This window comes from Eurosta solidaginis, chromosome 5, assembly GCF_040869045.1.
Source record: "Eurosta solidaginis isolate ZX-2024a chromosome 5, ASM4086904v1, whole genome shotgun sequence".
NCBI lineage: Eukaryota > Metazoa > Arthropoda > Insecta > Diptera > Tephritidae > Eurosta > Eurosta solidaginis.
Window position 1 is genome coordinate 227,529,571 of NC_090323.1, and position 22,254 is coordinate 227,551,824.

Consider the following 22,254-nt stretch of genomic DNA (forward strand, 5'->3'; position numbering starts at 1 on the left):
AAAGAATGCAAGTGGTTCTGACTTATTATTAAACGTTTGATGTATGACACCACCTATTGCCGTATTGGATGCATCTACATTTAAAGAAAGTTTTGCATCTTTGTTAAAATGATTTAACAATATCGCAGATGCAAACTTTTCTTTAATGCATTCGAAAGCTTTATTAGATGTATCGTCCCAAATTAAAATATTGTCTCGCTTCTTATTTGTTCTATTAATTAAATCATAGATAACTGTCGTAAACTCTGCTAATTTTGGTATATATCGATGGTAATAATTAACCATACCAATAAATTTTTGTGCCTGCTTAATAGATTTTGGACGATCAAAATTTCGAATGACTAAAACTTTTTCTTCTGAGGGTCTAATTCCCGTTTCAGAAATATTATGTCCTAAAAAGTCAACATTTGTTACGCCAAAAGTACATTTACTTGGTTTTATATTTAAACCGTACTCCGTTAGGCGCTGAAATAGTACGCGAAGATCTTTGAAATGTTGTTCCTCATTTTCGCTTGCCACTAAGAGATCATCAATATATGTAAAAACAAAGTCTAAATCATTAACTACTTCATTAATAAATCGTTGAAAAGTTTGCGCGGAATTCCTAAGCCCGAAAGGCATTCGTACAAATTCAAACATGCCAAAAGGCGTAGTGATTGCAGTTTTATAGATATCCTCTTCTGCCATTGGAATTTGGTGATAAGCTCTTACCAAATCTAATTTTGAAAATATTTTCTTATTTCTTAGATTCATGTTGAAGTCATGAACATGGGGCAAAGGATAACGATCAGGAACTGTTACGACATTTAATCTTCTAAAATCTCCACAAGGACGCCAGTCATTTAACTCCTTCTTGGGTACAAGATGTAAAGGAGATGCTACTGCTGAATTAGAAGGTCTACATATCCCTGTCTTTACTAAAAAATCGAATTCAGTTTTAGCTACATTGAATTTAATGGGGTCTAAACGTCTTGGTTTAGAAAATGGCAAATTTCCTTCAGTGACTAATCTGTGAACTGTTGTATGTCTAACTGGTTGTGAATAATCTGGTTCAGAAAATAAAGAAGGAAATTATTTTAGTAACTTTGTAAATTTGTTATCAACAGCGAAAACTTTTGGTAGCGAAACATTACAAACACATGAAATTGTGTTAACTGAAAGACTTGTTATCGGATCTACTAAGCATTTGCGTTTAACATCAACTAAGAGACCATATTTACACAAAAAATCAGCACCGATAATTGGTTTAGCTATATCCGCTATTAAAAACGTGAACGGAAATTCGCGACGCAGTCCTAAATTAATATTTAAAAGTTTTTTACCGTATGTCGAAATCGTTGAACCATTAGCTGCAGTTAAAATAATATCTGATGACTTTTTCGAACTTGAAGATTTTGAAACCGGAAGTACTGAAATTTCTGCTCCACTATCTATTAAAAAATTAAGTTTGTTTGTTTTATCAAAAATAAATAAGCGACGTGTAAAGGTGTCTAAATGTCCGTTGTTTGTCGCCGTAACAACGGATAACTTTAGTTTGACGAACTATTATTTTTAAAAGCGCATGGTTGTTCGCACTTCAAAGCCTGATTACCAAACTTATAATGATACCTACAGAGCCAATTTGGGTTGTCACGAGACTTTGATCGATATCTAGAAGGACTTCTAAAACGATTCCTACTAAAAGATCGGGACCTTGAATAATTTTGAGTCATCTGATTTTTAATTTCACTGATCTCTAATGACAATTTTTCAAAATTTTTGCACATCATGTTAGTTGTTTGAACCAAATTTGAAATAATTGCATTTTCGCTTTTAGAATTTGGAAAATTACTAACTGAGGCTATTTCATTTTTATTATAAACTTCCCAAATATTATCGGCTAATTTAACTAACTCACTTATTTCACTCAAATTCGAACTAGTAAGAATAATACTTAAATTTTTGGGCAACTTCCTTATCCAAAGTTTTTAAGAATTTCTTTGCTAAAATTGTTTCCAGAGAGTAGCACTAGAGACCGATAAAACTCAGAAGGTTTACGATCTCCCATTTCTGAATCAGATAACACTCGATCTAATTTGGCATTCTCACTTAATGAGTGCCGTTCAATTAAAATTTTCTTTAATGCAGAAAATTTGTCATTTTCAGGAGGATTTTGAATAAAATCAAGAATTGTCATAATTACATCCTGTGGAAGTGCAGTTATGACATATTCATATTTTGTCCCTTCCTGAGTAATGTTCTTTCGACTAAATTGCATTTCAGCATGGATGAACCATGCTTCAGGGCAATTAGTCCAAAATTGGGGAAGTTTTACCGATTTAGCAAAAATTTCATTATTTTGATTCACATATGGATTTGGTAAATCATTTTGATAATTTTCATTATCCAAATCAATAAGTGAATCGTTTACTTGATTTCGTGGTGTAGATATACGTATATTATTTGATGGTGAATGAAACATTGTTAATAGAAATAACTACAAAAATTATATTATAGGAAGAAATAAAAATGTCCGGAAAGGAGCGTTTGCAAAACCCAAATTATTAATCTATTTTGATACATATACAGATACATATAAATAATATTAATACTAGATACAGCTCACCAAATATTTGTCGCAATGGTTTTAAAATTGATTGATGAATTTAGACAATGTATTGTGCAATGACTTTAAAATTGATTGATGAAATTGGACAATGTATTGTGCAATGGCTTTAATTGTTTTGTATTTGTAGCTTTTGTTGTTGTTGCTCTTGCAATGTTTGATTGAAAGGTTGATGTTAATGATGCAGCGGTAACGCCTGAAATAATGACAATCCAAAAATACGACGAAGACGACGTCGTGCAGTTGAAAATAAACTAATTTTATAGAAGTGAATCTAGTTTTTGGACCACCACGTCTACGTCAAATACGCGTTAGAGAGGGCTCTTGTGATGTTCACGATATATTTGGTATATATTTTCAACTTGTTTTTCAGATAATTCTTCGAGTAGTGAGGACACTTCACACTAGTTTAAAGGTACGAATTACAAAACTTTTAACGAGTTAGAGCTGGACGTTGCAAGATGTTACGCACTTTATTTGAAAATGAATTTAAATAAATCTCTTCGCTGGTCTTTTGTAAATCAATTAAAGTTTGTTCAAGTGCACCACCTTTAAAAATTTTTTTAAGAATTTGCTGATAAAAACGTAATAAGTTGGATATAGTAAACAGAACTATGGTATCGTTTTCGGAAGTCAATATGGTTTCCACTCGCATAATATATAACTAGGAAGAGAATAAATCGATTTTTGCTGAACATCAACTGGTGGCGTTATTATTTCATACAGCATACAAGAATTAAAATTTGATTCGTTGTTTTTGAAGGACGGTTTTAATGTTTGGCTGGCTAGATCGCCAATGTGGTATTTAATATATAAATCACTATTTAATAATAAGCACTATTTATTTTTATAAAATATTTTTATTTAACCGCTCCTAAAAGTATGTTACAAAACGTTTTTAAATATTTCAACCGAATGAAAATTTTTGAAAGACAATATTTTACAATTGAAAAATAAAAATTAACAAGAACAAAAAAATTCAATTTATTTAAAGTAGGTACATTTAAAGTTGAATATAAATATAACCCTACAACACTCACCACGATTCATTTTTATATATATAGATTACCATTTTATAATAAACTACTGATATATTTCTTGTGTTAAATATTTGTTATTTTGTAAAATTTCAGTACTATTCACAGGCTGCAAGTTAATGCCTAATAAATATTACTGCCTCTTTGAATTGAAATGAATCTGCTATTCGTAGTTTTGTTAATTTTTGCGGTGAGGATTTTATCAGTATTTATTGTACAAACATACTATGTACCCGATGAATACTGGCAGAGTTTGGAAGTTGCACATAAGCTAACGTTTGGGTAAGTACCTATTTATGTATGTATGTACTTACATGTTCTCATTTTTACTTCGGAGTTTGTGAAAATGAAGATTTCAAATGGTCACACTTCTCAATCCCTTTTGGCAGCAAGTCGTATTTTGAACTGAGAAAGGAATTGGACAAGTGAAGTTCACCCTCGCTGGAAAATCTCGCATTTTAAGCCTCTCATCTTACCTTTCCTGATATAGGACTTAGAATCAGGGAACAGTAGATAGAGGATGGAAGTAAAAGATATAAGTAATCCGGAAGTTTTTGGCTTAGTTCGTGATGCCATAAATAAATAAATAAATGTAAGGCGCGATAACCTCCGAAAAGATTTTAGGCTGAGCTCTTCCAATTTGCATCGTGCTCCTTATTAATTTTTCCTACAAATTGGAGGGACGGGACCTACTCATTTCATGCCGACTCCGAACGGCATCTGCAAGGCAGATTAGTTTTCACTGAGAGCTTTTATTGGCAGAAAAAAGGCAGTCGATTCTATGTACCGGAGCGACTCGGGATTTTTCCCGACCAAGGACTGTCATTTCAGTGTGACCCCATTTAATTTGTTTCGTCCCTTCCACAAATTGTCATCCTCCCAGCAGCTCCTTGCAGCAGGACTGCTACATATTCTCTTACTCCGGGAAGGTATCGAACCCAATCCGGGTCCGTCTCCTGACCGCGGTCCTGAGAAATGGTTTTGCTGCATTTGCCAGAAAGTAATCTTTTTAGGACGGTCATACTCTGTTCAGTGTGTCTCGTGCAAGGGATGGTTGCATCGGACAGGTTGTTCTGGGCTTGATCCCAAAACCCGACGTCCACGTAACTTTTATAAATCTTTTGTGGCTCCTTGCTGCTCACGCCCAAGGGCGTCCCGTAGTCTACGCCTAAGTGTCCCCCCACTACTTTCCAGCAGCCTCGCTGCTCAGCAAGCCACAACAAGTACCCGCTGCTGCTCGCGCCCCACGGCGCCAACAACTCAAACAGCTGATACCACTCATAACTACTACCTTCGTAGTAGAGCTGGTAGCAATGCTGAGCATCAGCCCCTGCCCCCGTCTTCTTCTCCCCCGCTCTTTTCTGGCAGCAATCGTGCAGGTCAGGGAAACAGACTCTTAGTCCCTACCTCCGTTTGCACCGTCTGCCTGCACAGAATATATAGGTTTGCGACATCCGCTCAATGCAGCTCCTGCCTTGGGTGGTGCCACTTTCCTAGGTGTTCTGGTCTCCGCGACGGCAACCCCTCGACGGGTTTTATCGCGCCATGTTGCCAGGTCGCAAACCCAAATCATCCGGGTACCCCAATGCTTGCCCAAGAGCGCCCAGTCCCAAGGCCACACCCAAGTCACCCGTCACTTACCCCTAGAGTGGCGGCGTCACCCCTCATGCACTTCAGAATTCTGCAGTTAAACTGTAATGGACCAACTGGGAAGATTACGGAGATAGTCGATTTCATGAAGCGACACAACATCCGCATTGCTGCGATTCAAGAGACTAAACTCAGCAAGATCTGCATTGCAGACCTGCTCTGGGTATAATGTCCACAGGAAAGACCGCGAGAGCGGAAATGGAGGCGGCCTCGCGTTTATTATACACCACTCTGTGCAATATTATATATTTGATCCTGGCATCGACCGCAGGGACAATCTCTTAGAACGTCAAGGCCTATCTGTCCGGTCAGGCGATGCAAATCTAGAAATCATCAACATCTACATCCCTCCTGTCACCTGTTGCCCCAGTGGATACCGCCCCAATATCGAGGCCTTACTCACTGGCAACAATCGCATTATCTTAGGCGATTTCAATGCCCATCACGACCTATGGCATTCAAACTTGCGGGCGGACGGTAGGGGTGAGATGTTGGCGGATCAAATAGAAGAAACGACGTTCTGCACAATAAACGGAGACGCCCCCACACGTATGGTAGGAAGCTGTCACAGCTCGCCAGATATCTCAATCGTGAGCGCAGAACTCGTAAACTGCGTCAACTGGCAGCCGATGGTAACATTGGCATCCGACCACCTGCCCATATTTATTTCGTTCGAGCGTACCGCCGACTTCATCGTCACCGAAAAACGCACTTTCATAAACTTTAAAAAAGGAAAGTGGGAAGAATATAAATCTGCAACAGACAGCAGCTTTGCTGCCCTCCCTATCCCGACTGATGCCCGCCAAGGGTAGCGTGCCTTCCGTAAGGTCATTGAATCCGCCTCGGCACATTTCATTCCCGCCGGGAGAATTCCCGAAATCCGGCCCCACTTCCCGGCGGAGGCCGCGAGCTTAGCGAGGGAACGCGACCTTATAAGACAGCTTGATCCAGGCGACCCCCAAATAAGGGATATAAACCAACGCATCAGATTGCTTGTGGACGAACACAAGCGGGCGAAATGGGAAGAGCACCTAAGAGGTTGCAACCTCTCTACCGGTGTAGGTAAACTTTGGTCCACCGTAAAGTCCCTATCGAATCCAACTAAGCACAAAGACAAAGTTTCCATCGCCTTTGGCGATAAGGTGCTGTCGGATGCGAAAAAATGCGCGAGCGCTTTCTGCCGACAATATATAATGCATCCTACGGTCGACAAAGATAGACGGAGAGCCAATAGACACGCACATAAACACAAATTCAGCGCGTCACCAATCACCATCACCGCTAGAGAGGTTGAGGACGCCATTGGTCGCGCTAAACCATCCAAAGCAGTGGGCCCAGACGGCATAGCCATGCCGATGCTTAAAAACCTAGGGAAAGAGGGTTTCAAATATTTAGCGCATGTCTTCAACCTGTCTCTTTCCACCTTTGTCATACCCGAGAAATGGAAAATGGCCAAGGTGGTCCCGCTACTAAAGCCTGGGAAACCAGCTAACATAGGTGAGTCATATCGTCTGATATCTCTCCTATCGCCAGTGGCAAAGACGCTGGAAGCCATTTTGCTCCCTTATTTCCAAGCTCATTTGCAGCTAGCCCCTCATCAGCATGGCTTCAGAAAACTCCATAGCACTACCTCCGCGCTAAATGTCATTAGCACCCAGATAAATTGCGGTTTGAATCAATACCCCCACCATAGAACAGTACTCGTAGCGCTAGTCCTATCAAAAGCCTTTGATACGGTCAACCATGGCTCGTTACTGCAAGACCTGGAAGGGTCTACCCTTCCCCCATGTCTTAAAAGGTGGACCGCAAATTATCTGGGTGGTCGGCAGGCATCGGTGCAATTCAGAAACGAAACATCAAAACCAAGGAGAATTAATCAAGGGGTGCCACAGGGTGGTGTCCTACCCCCACTTTTGTTTAATTTCTACATATCTAAGCTACCTTCACCACCGGAAGGAGTCACAATCGTTTCCTACGCCGATGACTGCACAATAGGCCACAGGCCCAGGCCCAGAGATCGATGAGCTATGCAATAAAATAAACGGCTATCTCCCTGATCTCTCCAGTTTTTTCGCCTCGCGAAACCTGGCATTGTCACCGACTAAATCTTCCGCGACCTTATTTACAACATGGACGCCCCAAATGTCGACCGTATTGAACATCCACGTCGATGGCACTACGCTACCGACTGTCCTACACCCCAAAATCTTGGGTGTGTCGTTTGATCAGGATCTACATTTTGGTGCGCACGCAACCGCAATTGTTCCGAGAATTCAGAGCCGTAATAAAATCCTCAAATCCCTTGCTGGTAGTACCTGGGGAAAAGATAAAGAAACGCTCATGACCACATACAAAGCAATTAGCCAGCCGATTACGTGCTACGCGTCACCCATATGGTCGCCAAGCCTAAAAACTACCCACTGGAAGAAACTACAGGCCTGCCAAAATACTGCTCTTAGAATCGCCACGGGCTGTCTTCTTATGTCCCCAGAACACCATCTGCATAATGAGGCGAGAATACTCCCCATCAGGGAGAGAAATGAGATGCTGACCAAACAGTTTCTGTTGAATACCCAGAAACCTGGGCATCCCAACAGACATCTGATTGACGAACCAGCACCGCCTAGGGGCCTAAGGAGTCATCTCCGTAAACATTTTGAGGACATACGACACCTGAGAACCCAGCCGTATGAAGCGAAAAAACACAAGCAGGTCCTTGGTGAACTCCATAGACAGGCGTCGGACCTTTATGTCGGGAATTGCCCGGTGAATCCAGTACTTGAAGAAAAATATCCAGAACTCGCGGAAGAGGAACGCATACTCCCCAGGGAAACGCGTGTCACTCTTGCTCAACTTCGTTCTGGATACTGTAACAGGTTAAACTCTTACCTATCCAGAATCCTTAGACTCCCGTTAGAGAATATTGAAGAGGAACGCATACTCCCCAGGGAAACGCGTGTCACTCTTGCTCAACTTCGTTCTGGATACTGTAACAGGTTAAACTCTTACCTATCCAGAATCAACCGCGACATACAAAATGTATGCCCCGCTTGCAATGTGTCCCACATGACACCAACCATCTCTTTAATTGTAATGTGGAACCAACGCCTCTAAATCCCCTTTCCTTATGGTCCACCCCTGTTGAAACGGCAAGTTTCCTTAGACTCCCGTTAGAGGATATTGATGACAATTTGTGATCGGTCGCGGCTATTAGGTGGGGCGAGCATTGCTACAACAACAACAACATTGGCAGAAATACACTCGGAGTGCTTGCCAAACACTGCCGAGGGGCGACCCCGCTTAGAAAAATTTTCTTCCAATCGAAAAACCTTGTTTCTAAAATTTTGAGGTTGCATTTCCCGGGGCGTGAATCCAGAATCTTCGGCGTGGTAGGCGGAGCACGCTACCATCACACCACGGTGGTGATACAATCGGCCTGTATATAAATTTTAATGATGAGTTGTACGAAGATTACGCAGATACGAGCATAGCGCAGTGACATGTCGGAAGCGGCTTTATGTATCTTGGTGCTCTCGATTGTTGTTGTAGCGATAAGGACACTCCCCGAAAGCCTTGGGCATTGTTATCGATGTTAATGGTCCTTCGCAGGACGCAGATCAGATAAAAGTAGTTGCACCATGCATTATGTATAGAACCTAAATTTTATTTTTCGTTGTTCGCACTAACTATGGCTCATAAGAGGTAAAACAATTTAATTTATTAAAAATTTACCGACATTAGGAAACGATTCTCCTCATTTCAGGCAGGCGTTATTTTATTGTAGGCCTAATAAATAAATTCTACTTTGGACTATGTAGGCAATTGAAAAGTAAAGTCCTCTCGGCACACGAAATCCTGGTATATGGTGCTGAAGCATGGACCATGACCACATCAGATGGTTTGGGGGTTAGAATATATCCGCGGTAGGTATGCCTATCGTAAGAGGCGACTAAAATACCAGATTCAAGGGGTTGTGTAGCGCAGCCCTTTCAGGTTGCCATAGAAATATATAGCTTCTCCAAACCCAATTGTCAACCTCACCTATCCGTGGCGAATCCTGTTTCATTAACAGCCGAGGCTATGGGGACCCCTTCTCATGGATCTAGAAGGTGGGATAGCGGGATGGCCTAGAAGGACGCATGTGGTCATAACAAATCGTTCCCGAGATGCTAGGGCTTGGTACCGGAACGTACCGGATCTGCATCTGGCAAAGGACCATCAACATAGATAACACTCCCCAAGGCCTTCCGGGAGTCTCCTTATCGCCACAACAACAACAACATCAGATGAAGCTGCTTTGGGAGTCTTCGAGAGAAAAGTTCTTCGAAAGATTTAAGGACCTCTACGCGTTGGCGATGGCGAGTACCGAAGAAGATTTAACCATAAGCTGTACGAGCTTTACGCAGACATAAACATAGTACAGCTAATTAAAACGCAGTGGCTGCGCTGGCTAGGTCATGTTATGCGAATGAAAGATGACGCTCCGGCCAAGAAAGTGTTTCTATCGGAATCCGCCTATGGAAAAAGAGGTAGAAGGCGGCCCCAGCTCCGCTGTAAGGATGAGGTGGAAAATTATTTAAACTCACTTGGTGTGACCAATTGGCTCCGGTTGGCAGAGAGAAGAAGCGACTGGCGCGCCTTGTTGGAAGGCCATAACCGTTTAAACGGTTAAGCGCCAATTAAGTAACTAATGTCTCCAACGTTTTCTTCCGCATCGGTTAAACAACCGGGAAAAGCAACAAACAAAATTTTTAGAAAAAAGTTGTTTCAATTTAAAAACATTTCTCCAAGCTAAGGTCGCTCCTCGACAGTGATTTGGCAAACACTCCAAGTGTGCTACTGCTATGAAAAGCCTATCAACGAAAATTCATAAGGAGACAACCAAAAATAGCACGATGCTAGATCTCCCCTTGGATATATCGTGCCTTGACTATTTGCGCTTTTCGTGCTAAACTTCCTTTCCAGAGCCTCGCCTGCTAAATAAAGAAGATTCGCAACGGATAGGTGCGATTGTCAATTGAGTTGGAGAAGCTTAAGTTATGCTGGTAACCACTGTTCTTGTTGCAGTGATAAAGACACTCCCCGTTGGTTTTGGGGAGTGTTATCGATGTTTAGGGTCCTTTGCCGGATATAGATCCGGTACGTTCGATCCACCATTAAGGAACAATCCCAACCATCTCGGGAATGATTTAATATCACCACATTGAAACTTCTAATTCAATGAGAAACCCAGGGTCGCCAGAACCTCGCCCGCTAAATATGTGTAAAATACATTCATATTTGTAACAGGATTCGCCTCGGGTAGGTGAGATTAACAATTGGGTTGCGAAAGCTGTGAATTGCGCTTATCAACCGCTTGAATACCGCTGGTAACCACTTGAAACCCGTATTTCAATGATTCCTTTTGCTCTCTTTTCGTTGATAAATAATATTAAGTCTCAGGCTTAAAATATTTACTTTTATATATTCAAATTTTTATATTTTATAAATTTAAACTTTATACTCCTTTTCTCTTTTCTACAGCTACGGCTACTTGACATGGGAATGGAGACAAGGAATTCGAAGTTATATCTATCCATTAATTATTGCAGTGTTTTATAAAGCACTCGCTTTACTGAATTTGGATAATGTGCAGTTATTGGTGAGAAATTTGAAGAAATTAAAAAAAATGTTACTTTTTGATTTGTATATTGCAGATAATTTTACCGCGCATATTGCAAGCCACATTAACAACATATTCCGACTATCGATTTTTTGTGTGGTCTGGCAAAAGGAAATGGGCAGTCTTTCTTATACTTGTACCGTGGTTTTGGTTCTATACGGGCTCGCGTACTTTATCGAACACCCTTGAAACATCTTTGAATACAATTGCCTTGAGTTACTTTCCTTGGGTTGGAGAGGGGTCAACTTATTTATGGTTTGCAGCTGTTTGTTGTTTTTTGAGGCCAACAGCGGCAGTTATTTGGATACCATTATGTATTTATCATTTACGTAAAAGTCGTTTGCCTGCAAATGAACTTATTTTCAAACAGATTTTATTAATTGGGTTAGTTGAAATGATGGCCAATGCAATGAATAATGCACGGAATTATTTACTTATTTTCATTTTTAATAGATTCTTAGTTGGCGGAATTGGTGTATGTATTGATTCATACTTATATGGTAGATTAATCGTTACATCTTACGAGTTCTTCAAATACAACATTCTACATAATATTGGTAGTTTTTATGGCTCCCATCCATGGTATTATATAATATTGAATTAAATTAAATTATTCCAATATATTACTTTTACTATTATTATATTGTTTTAGGCATTGGTACTTCACAGTTGGGTTACCAACCGTTTTAGGAATCAATACGTTACCGTTTATTTTCGGTATAATTGACACTGTGCGTTCTAAGAGAAATTATCCTGTACGCAAACAATTACTGATCCTGATTTTGCTGTCATTAGTTGTACTAAGCACTATAGAGCACAAAGAATTTCGCTTCGTAACATCGTTGTTACCGTTATGTCTTTACATTACCGCAGATACATTAGCTCGTTGGAGTTATAATGCTTCCAAGTAAATTAGTATTCATACATTTTACTATTAAATGAAAAATAACTAATTTACATGTTTTTAAATTTTTATCTTTTAGGTCTTTACTTTGGTTTACTTCTCTAGTAATATTCTTTGGAAATATAACGCCCGCATGGTATTTAAGTACAGTTCATCAGAGAGGACCACTAGATGTAATGAATCATATACAACAGATTGCCCGAGATTATCGTGATGAAAATGAACATCGCGCTAGTATACATTTTTTAATGCCTTGCCATTCAACACCATATTACAGGTTTGTTTTTTAGTAAAATACAGAGCAGCAATCCTTTTCGATGTTAGTTAATTCTAGTCCAGTGTAGTAAGAAAAGTGTAAATTTTTAAACCTCACACTTACTGAGTCTAGCTTTAGGAGTCAAGCATGAAAGAAAAGATTTTGCCTTAACTTCTTAATAGGCTACTGTTGATATTTTTAAAGACCGGATGCACCTCACTTTGACGCAAGACTTCAATGTATGATTCAGTTGCAGTCTTCCTACAGAGAGTTTGTGGAACGTAATGCGAAGTAAAAAGTTAACATATTGCGTTCTTAACTTCAAATTTGTCTAATATGCTTGTTACACCTAGCTGTACTTGTACACTGCAAGTTAGGTAACGGTAACTTAGATCTAGCTACTTAGAGAATTGTTGGGTAGCAACGATGAAGCTCCGAATGATACCGATCTCAACTTTAGATAAATCCTCGGGAGATCTAAGTGAGTCGCGGCCGAAGTACTTTCGCCTAGTTCTGGCAAAAGCTGGGCAATCAAGCATAAAGTGATTTCGTGATTCCACCTCCTCATCCTCCATACAGCTGCAGCAGAATGGAGTTTCCAGTATATTGAGACGTACCGCATGGATACCCATGGGACAGTGCCCTGTCAAAACCCCAATGACCATTGATAGGTGAGCCTTAGTGAACCCAATTATTTCAGCAGACCTCCTGCCATCCACTTTCGGCCAGAAAGATCTTGCTACCCTGCAAGACGTGGTGCCCACCCAACGTTTGCTGAACTGACTCGAGGCCCAGCTATGGAGAAGCAATCCACAGGTGGCCAGCGGAATCCCGAAATCCCTACAGCCATCTTCATCCGGTTCAGTTGTACCGATGCGGGCTAAGCGATCCACTTGACAGTTAACCGGGATATCACTATGGCCGGGGACCCAGATAATCTTAATTGTAAAATAATCCGTTGCAATCGCAAGCGAGGTCAAGCACTCCCAGACCACCCTCGATCGCACTGTAGTTGAGCTCAAGGCCTTGATAGCCGTTTGGTTATCAGAGTAGATGTTAAATTCCCTAACCGTAGTAGCACTGGATAGCATTTCATCCACCGCATCCTTAATCGCAGCAACTTCCGCTTGGAATACACTGCAGTGATCAGCCAACTTAAACTTGCGGCTTACATTTAGCTCTTGACAAAAGATCCCCTCACCAACCTTTCCGTCCAGCTTCGACCCATCCGTGAAGAAGTTAACCGGTCCCATACCCCAGATATTTCCCCTTCCCCACTCCTCTCTTGGTGGAATGACTGGGGTAAAGGTTGTATAGGGAGCAGTTATCGGCATACAATAGTCCGTTCTGTCCGGGATAAAGCCGAAACTAGTAAGAAGGCTAGAGTGTCGGAAGTCAGAAAGCCCATAGCCCATATCACGAAACCTGACCAACGACCTTGCCGCGGCCGCCTTTCCCGCAATATCTACTGGATATATGTTCAGCATGACGTTCAGTGCCTGTAACTTTGATTGGATAACGGCTGGTTGTATAGGTATAAAGGAAATGAGATAGATATAGACTTCCATATATCAAAATCATCAGTATCCAAAACAGAGCCATGTCCATCCGTCCGTCTGTCCGTTAACACGATAACTTGAGTAAATATTGAGATATCTTCACCAAATTTGGTACACGAGCTTATCTGGACACAGAATAGATTGGTATTGAAAATGAGCGAAATCGGATGATAACCACGCCCACTTTTTACATATATAACGTTTTGGAAAACAAAAAACCTGATTATTTAGTAAATAATACACCTAGAATGTTGAAATCTGACGTGTGGACTGATATTGACTCTTGAGAAAAATTTGAAAATATTTTTTTAAAATGGGCGTGGCACGGCCCACTTGTGATAAAATCAATTTTACAAATATTATTAATCATAAATCAAAAACAGTTAAACCTATCGTAACAAAATTCGGCAGAGAGTGTGCCTTTACTATAAGGAATGCTTTGAAGAAAAATGTAAGAAATCGGTTACGAACCACGCCCACTTTTATATAAAAGATTTTTAAAAGGGTCGTGGACGAATAAAATAAGCTATATCCTTGCATGTTTTTGTTGTTGTTGTAGCGATTAGGTTACTCCCCGAAGGCTTTGGGGAGTGTTATCGATGTGATGGTCCTTTGTCGGATACAGATCCGATACGCTCCGGTAACACAGCACCATTAAGGTGGTGGCCCGACCATCTCGGGAACGATTTATATGGCCACATTAAACCTTCAGGTGGTCACGCCCCTTTTATGACTAAGCAATTTTCTATGCTTCGGGAGCCATAACTCGAAGAAAAATTTGTTCAGAATAGAACCATATGTATATGTATTATTGCGCAGCCTTGTAACACTGTTAAGCACACAAAACAAACAACAACAGCATTTCAAGTGTACAGCTGGGTATGTAATGTTCGGTTTCACCCGAACTTAGACTTCCTTACTTGTATTTATGAATGTTTTATTATTCCGCCTACGTATCTATAGTTGTCATTAAATTGCTGCACAATGTAATTTTACTGCTGTATAAGAGTTGCTTCCTTAATTTCTATAAAATCTTGTTTTATTACAGCCACGTTCATGAAAATGTGACAATGCGCTTCCTCAGATGCGAGCCTAATTTACAAAACGTACCCGATTATGTTGATGAGGCCGATCAGTTTTATAAGTCGCCAGTACATTGGTTACGCTCACATATTCCTTCACATCCACGCTCTGCAATGCCCTCGCATATTGTACTGTTTGAACCTTTGGCTCCAGTAATAAATGAATTTTTAGTTAATTATAAAGTTATACATCGAGTTGTCAATGCAAACGTTAACGAAAATGTTTCACCCCAATTGCTGATGCAGGAATGGTCAAGAATTCTTAAAGAAAAAGAAGTTGATGTGCACACGCTGATGAAGAATGTAAATAATAGAATAGGCAAAAATATACTCGTTTATCAACGTTTACGCATTGGCGAAGAAAATTCATTCAATAGAGATGAGTATATTAAAGCAAAACAAACAGCTTCAGCTTCTCAGGATGTAAAAGTTGGCAAAGCAGAGCATCCATACGACAACGACGAAGATTTGGATAATCCACAAAATATGTTCAATTAAGGAATTAATAAAAGAAATAAGAGATGTGTATTTCCTTAAAAGAATACTACAAAATAAATACCACGACCAATGAAAAAGCAATATATTGTAAAAAAAATTTTGAAAAATATTTTGTATTAACTATTTTATATGAAAAATCTTAAGAGGTGTCGTGGGTTTTGTCCGACTTTGTAGTAATGCAATATTAGAACAAACTCAAAATAGATATTTTTTGAGGTTCTACAGCAACAAAAACAAACAATACGTGGTTAAGTAGTGCAAGTGGTAGATTTTGCTTATACTTATTTTTATTTGTAAGCTTATTTTGTGTTTATTTATTTTAATTCCCTAACTCATCACGTTAAATGACAATGTTTATAGATAAGAGAGTTTTTAACAATAGGCTACATATTTGTCAATATTTTTAAGTACATACATACGTTGTATTATTAAACACAAACCACCGGTTTATGCATACATACACTATTTAAATGTAATATGAATTTGTCCCGCCAATTTCTAAATAAAGTTTAAGATATTGCTTTCATTATTATAAAAATTGTATCTTTAAAGTAGTAGTTAGGCTATAAGTAAAACGTCTTTATTGAAAGTAAAGTTTCAAAGGTTTTTAATAAAATTTTTAACTACAAAAGAAATATGTCTCGCTCGACTGTGTTATAGTGTGGTTTCATTATCTGCTGCCATCTAAAATCACAACCATTCAATCTTACTTTGTCATCGAGTGTCGATAGCCACAGAAAAACTGATCCATGATCGAAAACTTTCTTTTACTTCCGAACAGCTCCGAAATGATGTTGCTAAAATGATGGACACTCCCCAAAGGTTTTGGGGATCATCGTACCTAATCTGTATCCCACAAGGGCCTGGCCACATGCTACCATGTATTTAAATCTTCGGGCTATTTTCGCAGTTAGAACAATACTAATATAGTAGCCTCAGGGATAACTCGTATTGTGGGCACACTGGCTCTGTCTACACCTTTTCGAGTTGAAGTTCAGAAATTTACAATTCAAGTTCAGAAAATTAAATTGAAGTTCAGAATTTCCAATTTAAATTCAGAAATTTACAATTCAAGTTCAGAAATTTACAATTCAAGTTCAGAAATTTACAATTCAAGTTCAAAAATTCCAATTTAAATTCAGAAAACTACAATTCAAGTTCAGAAAATTACAATTCAAGTTCAGAATTTTCATTTCAAGTTCAGAAAATTACAATTCAAGTTCAGAAAATTACATTTCAAGTTCAGAAAATTACAGTTCGAACTCAGAAATTTATAAGTAGGGTGTTAATTTTCAAAAGTTATTTTATTTAATTAATTTTATACTTATAAGTTACTTGCGGAAGTGTTGATGCTTCGTTGATATTGTGCTCCCAATCGCCGTCAGCTAACGCGAAATAGGGAAAGCTGGCATGGTTTGTTACAAAACTGCCAAAATCGCGATTAAGAGCCAATTCATGATGAATGACGATGATGGCGGATAAGTTGAGATATTTTGACATATGGCGCCAAGGTCTATGCAGACAGTACATATACGTTACTTCCGGGAGTGTGGACGTTCCGTTGACTGTTTAAGTGGTCATATCTGCGTCATCACTGCTGTCATACTCAGTGCAGATCAATGCTTGTAGGGCTAAGAATATAGCTGGATGGCATTGCAATTGCTACTTATGAGCGAGAGTTTTTTTCTTCGCTATCTCGCAAAATTGATTTAAACGAGTTAAGATGACCAATGCTTTCTTAACACATAGATACCATCTTACATACATTTATTTCCATTGGATGAAAAAAAAAATACCCGACAAATTTTCTGAACTTGAATTGGAAATTTGTGAATTTAAATTGCAATTTCTGAACTTGAATTGTAATTTTCTGAACTTGAATTGAAAGTTCTGAACTTGAATTGTAAATTTCTGAACTTGAATTGTAAATTTCTGAACTTAAATAGGAAAAGGTGTAGTTCGATATTAGTCTCGTGGACTTGTGCGCTGAGCTTGAAACCCACCACGTAAAAACCACATGCAATGAAAAATAACTAGGTGCTACGAGCTCCGGATGTTAACTCCCTTTTTTGTGACGTTTGGTTTTGGTTTGTAATGTACTTAGACTGCAGGGGAAATGAAATGAACGGGGCAGATCATGCAGACAATTGAGCCATGGGACTTCTGCTATATAGGCAGCAGAAAGAAAATCGAAATACAGTCTTGGTGTTGGTTTTATGTCAGAAAACAAACTGTGTCACCAAATACTGATGTTGGTGGAGAGATGAGGTACCCGACGTGGATAAGTACTGATTTAATAATACCGATACTATATTTCTACCAAAATGCTATGGCATTCATATTGAGGCAGCGTAGGAGAAATCAGCCGTTTGAACGAAACGGGCATAAACAGCCTCTGAGGTTCACCACAAAGATTATGCAAAGTCGGTGAATGCCCGCCGAACCCTGCTCTCAGAGTCCAATACCGGATAACTACCCATAGTAGAGGAAAGCGGACTTAATACGGTAATAGGATACACTCCTGCTTACCCAAAATCAATCCCGACATAATCAATGCAAAGTTTCCCCTCGTGACACCAACCATCTTTTCAATTGTAATGTGGAACCCATGTCTCTTTGGTCCAACCCTACTCAGCCTGCAAGTTTCCTTGGACTTCCATTGGAAGTTATTGACGACAATTTGGATGAACGAAACACTTCTACATTTTATCAGAAAATGCTACAGATGAAGGTTGTAAAACAAAGTAAATTTGCTGCTGCCGTTCGAAATCAGCATAGGAAATAATTAAAAAGTTGCTTAAGTCAAATTAGAAAAGAAGCTCACCTAAATGTCATCGAAGGTATATCGCGCCAAGTTATTAATATAATTATTATTGGAGTCGAAACCTAATAAACGATGAGAATTATAATATACGAGAGCGAACAGCGGGTTAGAGGATCAGAATATACCCGCGGTAGGTATGCCTGTCGTAAGAGGCGACTAAAATACCAGATTCAAGGGGCTGTGTAGCGCAACCTTTCAGGTTGCCAGCGCAATATATACCTTCTCCAAACCCAATTGTCAACCTCACCTATCCGCGGCGAATCCTGTTTCACTAACAGACGAGGCTCTGGCGACCCCAAGCTCCTCATGGAACTTGGGGGTAGGGAGGGAGGGAATGGCCTGAAGATTTAATGTGGCCACATAAATCGTTCCCAAGATGGTCGGGCTAGCACCTTAATGGTGCTATGGTACCGGAGCGTACCGGATTTGTATCCGGCAAAGGGCCATCACATCGATAACACTCCCCAAAGCCTTCGAGGAGCAACCTTATCGCTACAAAAACAACAGAGCGAACAAAACGCGATTTATTTTTAATCGATAATAGTTTTTAGGTTCATAAATAATTTGAATCATGTGTTAGTCACAGTACAAATGAAAGTAAAAATATCTATTATAATTGGTTAACCCAATGCTTGCGTTCAGTTACTTGTTCACGTATACCATCATGTCGATGCAAGTAGTACGATTACGTATCTTTTAATCCGAAAACTATGTTTCATGGGGTAGTTTTACCATCACGGATGTTACCAACCGACTCCTGGGCCTGTATTACGTGTTACGATCAGTGACTGAAAACCATTTTCAATCAAGCGACAACTATTCAACTGTCAAACTATATCTAAAAATTATTATAAGTTATGGATCTAACAAGTACTATTTGTCGCTAGTTCGCATATGCCATTAATCGGATCCGCGATTTCAGAGCTATTGTGATTTAAAAAATTAGTTTGGATCACGGATCGTAACACGTAATACGGTCCCTGATTTACCGCTGTGTCAAAATGTACATTGTGTATTTTTAATTAAGTACTAATAAATACGCATTGTATGTTGTACATATTTTAATGTGGAAGCGTTTTATTGCTGCAAAAAAGTTCGAATACTCGTATTGAATGTATTGTGTTTTTTTATTGTATCCATGCTCCTATTGCATACTTAGACCCCACCTACGTACGTCCATATTTATGATTTTTATTACTATTTGAATCAGTTGAATTAGATGTCTTGCATATCCATTTCATTGTCTATGTGAATGCGTTAAAGTTTCTTGGCCAATTTGTGTATCTCATATCTACTTTAGGTTCGTGTTATAATTAACTCTGTATCATCCGGCGCATAATCTTAGGTAAGGGCCAGTGGTTTCAAATGACCAATTGTTTGATGCTTGGCCTGTTTTGTTGTTTGTGTTATGGATGTGTGTAAGTGGTAGTCGCTAATGCAGCTGTATTTTAATGCGGTGGTTGTTAATGATGCAGTTGAGCAATATGCATCCAAATTGTCGACGTACTGCTTGAGCTCAAAGGTGACTTCTACATTGAATTAAAGTTAATACTTTGTAAATTCATTGCAGCTGCTTCACTAACATTAGTCGTTCCAGCACTAGCCGTTGTCCCAATACCAGTCGCATCTATATAGCGCTGTGCAGAGAATGTGTGCAGACCAGCCTGTGAAAAATCCATATTTCGAGCATCGGAAAAGTTCATAGCCCCCAAAGCTGAATTTGCTCCAACTGCACCAACAGCTGTGGTTACATGATGTGGTGCACACATAACAGATGTATTCGCGGTAGCTTGGATTTGCACATTTAATGCAGACTGGCTTTCTACTGGAGTTGTCACAGCTCCTGTTATAAGTTCAGACTTGTCATCAGTCGTATCAGCGTTAACTGCATTTGATGTTGTTGGTGATGATGACATATTTGGCTCTTGCTGAACAAGTTGTTCTTTAATGCTGCGGCGAGAAACTGGATAGCCACGCTTTTTGTACTCTAACCATAAAGTACGATTATTAACACCATATATCCGTGCAGCCTTGCAAAAGCCAATACCACCAGAGCGTACGGCCTCTAAAGCGTTTATGAAATTTTCACTACCTTGAGGGTTTGTAGAACGTTTACGTTTTGCTACCTGATTGCCACCGTTTTCGTTGATTGTGTTAACAAGACTCGAGCTATTAACAACCCCGACGCCTCCATTATTTCCACCCCCACTTCCATGTGAACCTGTATTACCTGAAGAATTATTACTAGATCCACTTCCTGAAGCATGTACAGGCAGTTGTAGGGGTGTGCCACTTTGGCTGTAAACTGACTGTACAATCGGTTTGTTGGCTGTAGTCGATGATAAGCTTCGAGCTGCTGAAGTACTACCACCATAACTACTGGCTAGGCTATTAACATTATAATTCGTGTTGAATATGTGGCTACATGTCTAGTAGGTGTTATTGCCAACATCGTACTTACCTCACATTTAGTTGTTGCTCCTTCGTTTTTTTGTCTTTCATATCATCTTCCAGAGGTTCACTTTTAATATATTCGCAAAAATCGCCTTGTGTATCTTTACAGTGATCCAGTATATGATCTAAGGTTTGTAAATGTTCAGCAACTCGTGATTGTGCTTCCTTTTGCTTAACAACCTGCTCTGTGGTTTTTATAAGTGCTTCTTGTGTGGAAAGGTGTACATTTTGAACATTGCGGTTGATGCGAAAACTTGCCAACGAGAGAGAACCTTCACCGTTTGCTCCTGCTTGGTGTTTGATCGCTGGCTTTATAGTCATATTTAAATCCGTATGTTCTTTAGATAACAGTTCGCGCATTTGTTCATCGGATTGTACGCACATTTGTTGGAACCGATATACACTCACCAATTGCTGCAGGCATTTACAGCAAATTTTTGTTGGCAACCCGTCACTAAGCTGTATTTCTACTTGCGGTACAGCATTGGTTATCAGTTCAGCGATTCGCAAAGAGTCACATTCTTCAATTTTGTTGAAAATAGATTGCCATTGTTGTAGTGGTTCAGTGTAACCACCGGAGGAGGTCCCTTCAACCTTAATCATGCAAGTGCGGCACATGCAATCAAAATATTGCTTACTTATATCCATTTTAGCAGCCTAACTAATATCTTTGTCTCGTCCACTTCTATAAATTAAAGGAATCGTTTTTATGCCGAAAAATTGCAATACCAATTCAAGGAAAACAAAAAATGAAATATGATTATTTGACAAAATAGATTAATTTATACCATTGTTTACTATATAGTTTGGCAGCTTAAGTAGAGGTTATGTAGCGAATAGGGTGGAAGGCAGTGGACTAGGCAGTCGAATGTCATATAATGAAGGAATGGTGTTCGGTGATTTTTCAAAGTTAAAAAAAAAAATTTTAAAAGCTTTAATATAAATAAAACTATTGTTTTAATAACAACAAAAATGCCATGTATATTCTGTATGCATAAATTTGTAAGGAATATCTCACTTTAAAATTTGATTTAAATAATCTAAAGTTTATTTTGAAACTTAGTCGAGAACTGTGCGTGTGAATGTGCGAATTGTCACCAATCAGCTGTTTGTTGCGCTACTTGGTAAAATTTACAATGATTTATACTCACAAATTGTCATTTCCATTAAAGGTACATGCATATTTGAAGGCGCGCGACATGATGCGACAGCGGCACGACCGAGGGATGGATTCCTATAGCAAGCGGCCCGAGAGATCTACATAATTTGTAAATCACAACACAGCGGGGTAATAATTTATAGCCGGGGTCGCTTGCTAATCTCAAGTGCTATTGATAACAAATTTTTTAATTTTTCAAAACAATTTGATTATCTCAAAGAATTGTTAATGAACTCGTTGCAATCATGCAACAACAATCTGAATGTTGCTGAAAGTTCTCCGAATGTCAACAACAAAAACAATGCGTCAACCTCCCCGTCTAGTCCTATCATACACAACAACAACTCATGTGTCGCCAGTTTGCAATCAAATCCTCTGCAAATACCAAACGGTCTTTCTTCCAACAATGGTCGTGCTCTGCTTACATTTTCTTCTTCGTCTACATCTACTTATTCTAACGAATCAGATATGCTAAACACTTTCTCAAATAATCAATCTACTGTTTTAAGCTGGAGACATTGGTGCTTTATCGGTAACCGTATCGGTAACCTTTTAACAGCTGAT

The 22,254-nt window shown here is 39.4% G+C and overlaps 2 protein-coding genes across 4 annotated transcripts in view; one reads left to right on the top strand and one right to left on the bottom strand.

Moving 5' to 3' along the window:
• The window catches only part of LOC137252649 (GPI mannosyltransferase 3-like), a 44,950-nt gene extending 29,077 nt beyond the window's left edge, over positions 1–15,873 (top strand). Inside the window, exons 1-8 of one of the 3 annotated variants that reach the window (XM_067788684.1) lie at positions 2,997–3,020; positions 3,739–3,924; positions 10,816–10,933; positions 10,989–11,338; positions 11,408–11,536; positions 11,607–11,861; positions 11,938–12,135; positions 14,722–15,873. In XM_067788684.1, the coding sequence (XP_067644785.1) occupies positions 3,797–3,924; positions 10,816–10,933; positions 10,989–11,338; positions 11,408–11,536; positions 11,607–11,861; positions 11,938–12,135; positions 14,722–15,253 (1,710 nt within the window). In that variant the 5' untranslated portion in view covers positions 2,997–3,020; positions 3,739–3,796 and the 3' untranslated portion in view covers positions 15,254–15,873. Of the gene's footprint in view, positions 1–2,996; positions 3,021–3,738; positions 3,925–10,815; positions 10,934–10,988; positions 11,339–11,407; positions 11,537–11,606; positions 11,862–11,937; positions 12,136–14,721 lie in introns of those variants that run through there. The other 2 variants (XM_067788683.1, XM_067788682.1) reach the window with 2 other exon arrangements.
• On the bottom strand, positions 15,377–21,325 carry LOC137252652 (uncharacterized). Its single transcript, XM_067788686.1, has 2 exons — positions 20,539–21,325; positions 15,377–20,465 (listed from the first exon to the last, which is right to left on the bottom strand). The coding sequence occupies exons 1-2, from the start codon at positions 21,177–21,179 to the stop codon at positions 19,607–19,609; spliced, it is 1,500 nt and encodes a 499-aa protein (XP_067644787.1). The 5' UTR covers positions 21,180–21,325; the 3' UTR covers positions 15,377–19,606.
• Positions 21,326–22,254: the final 929 nt, after the last annotated feature.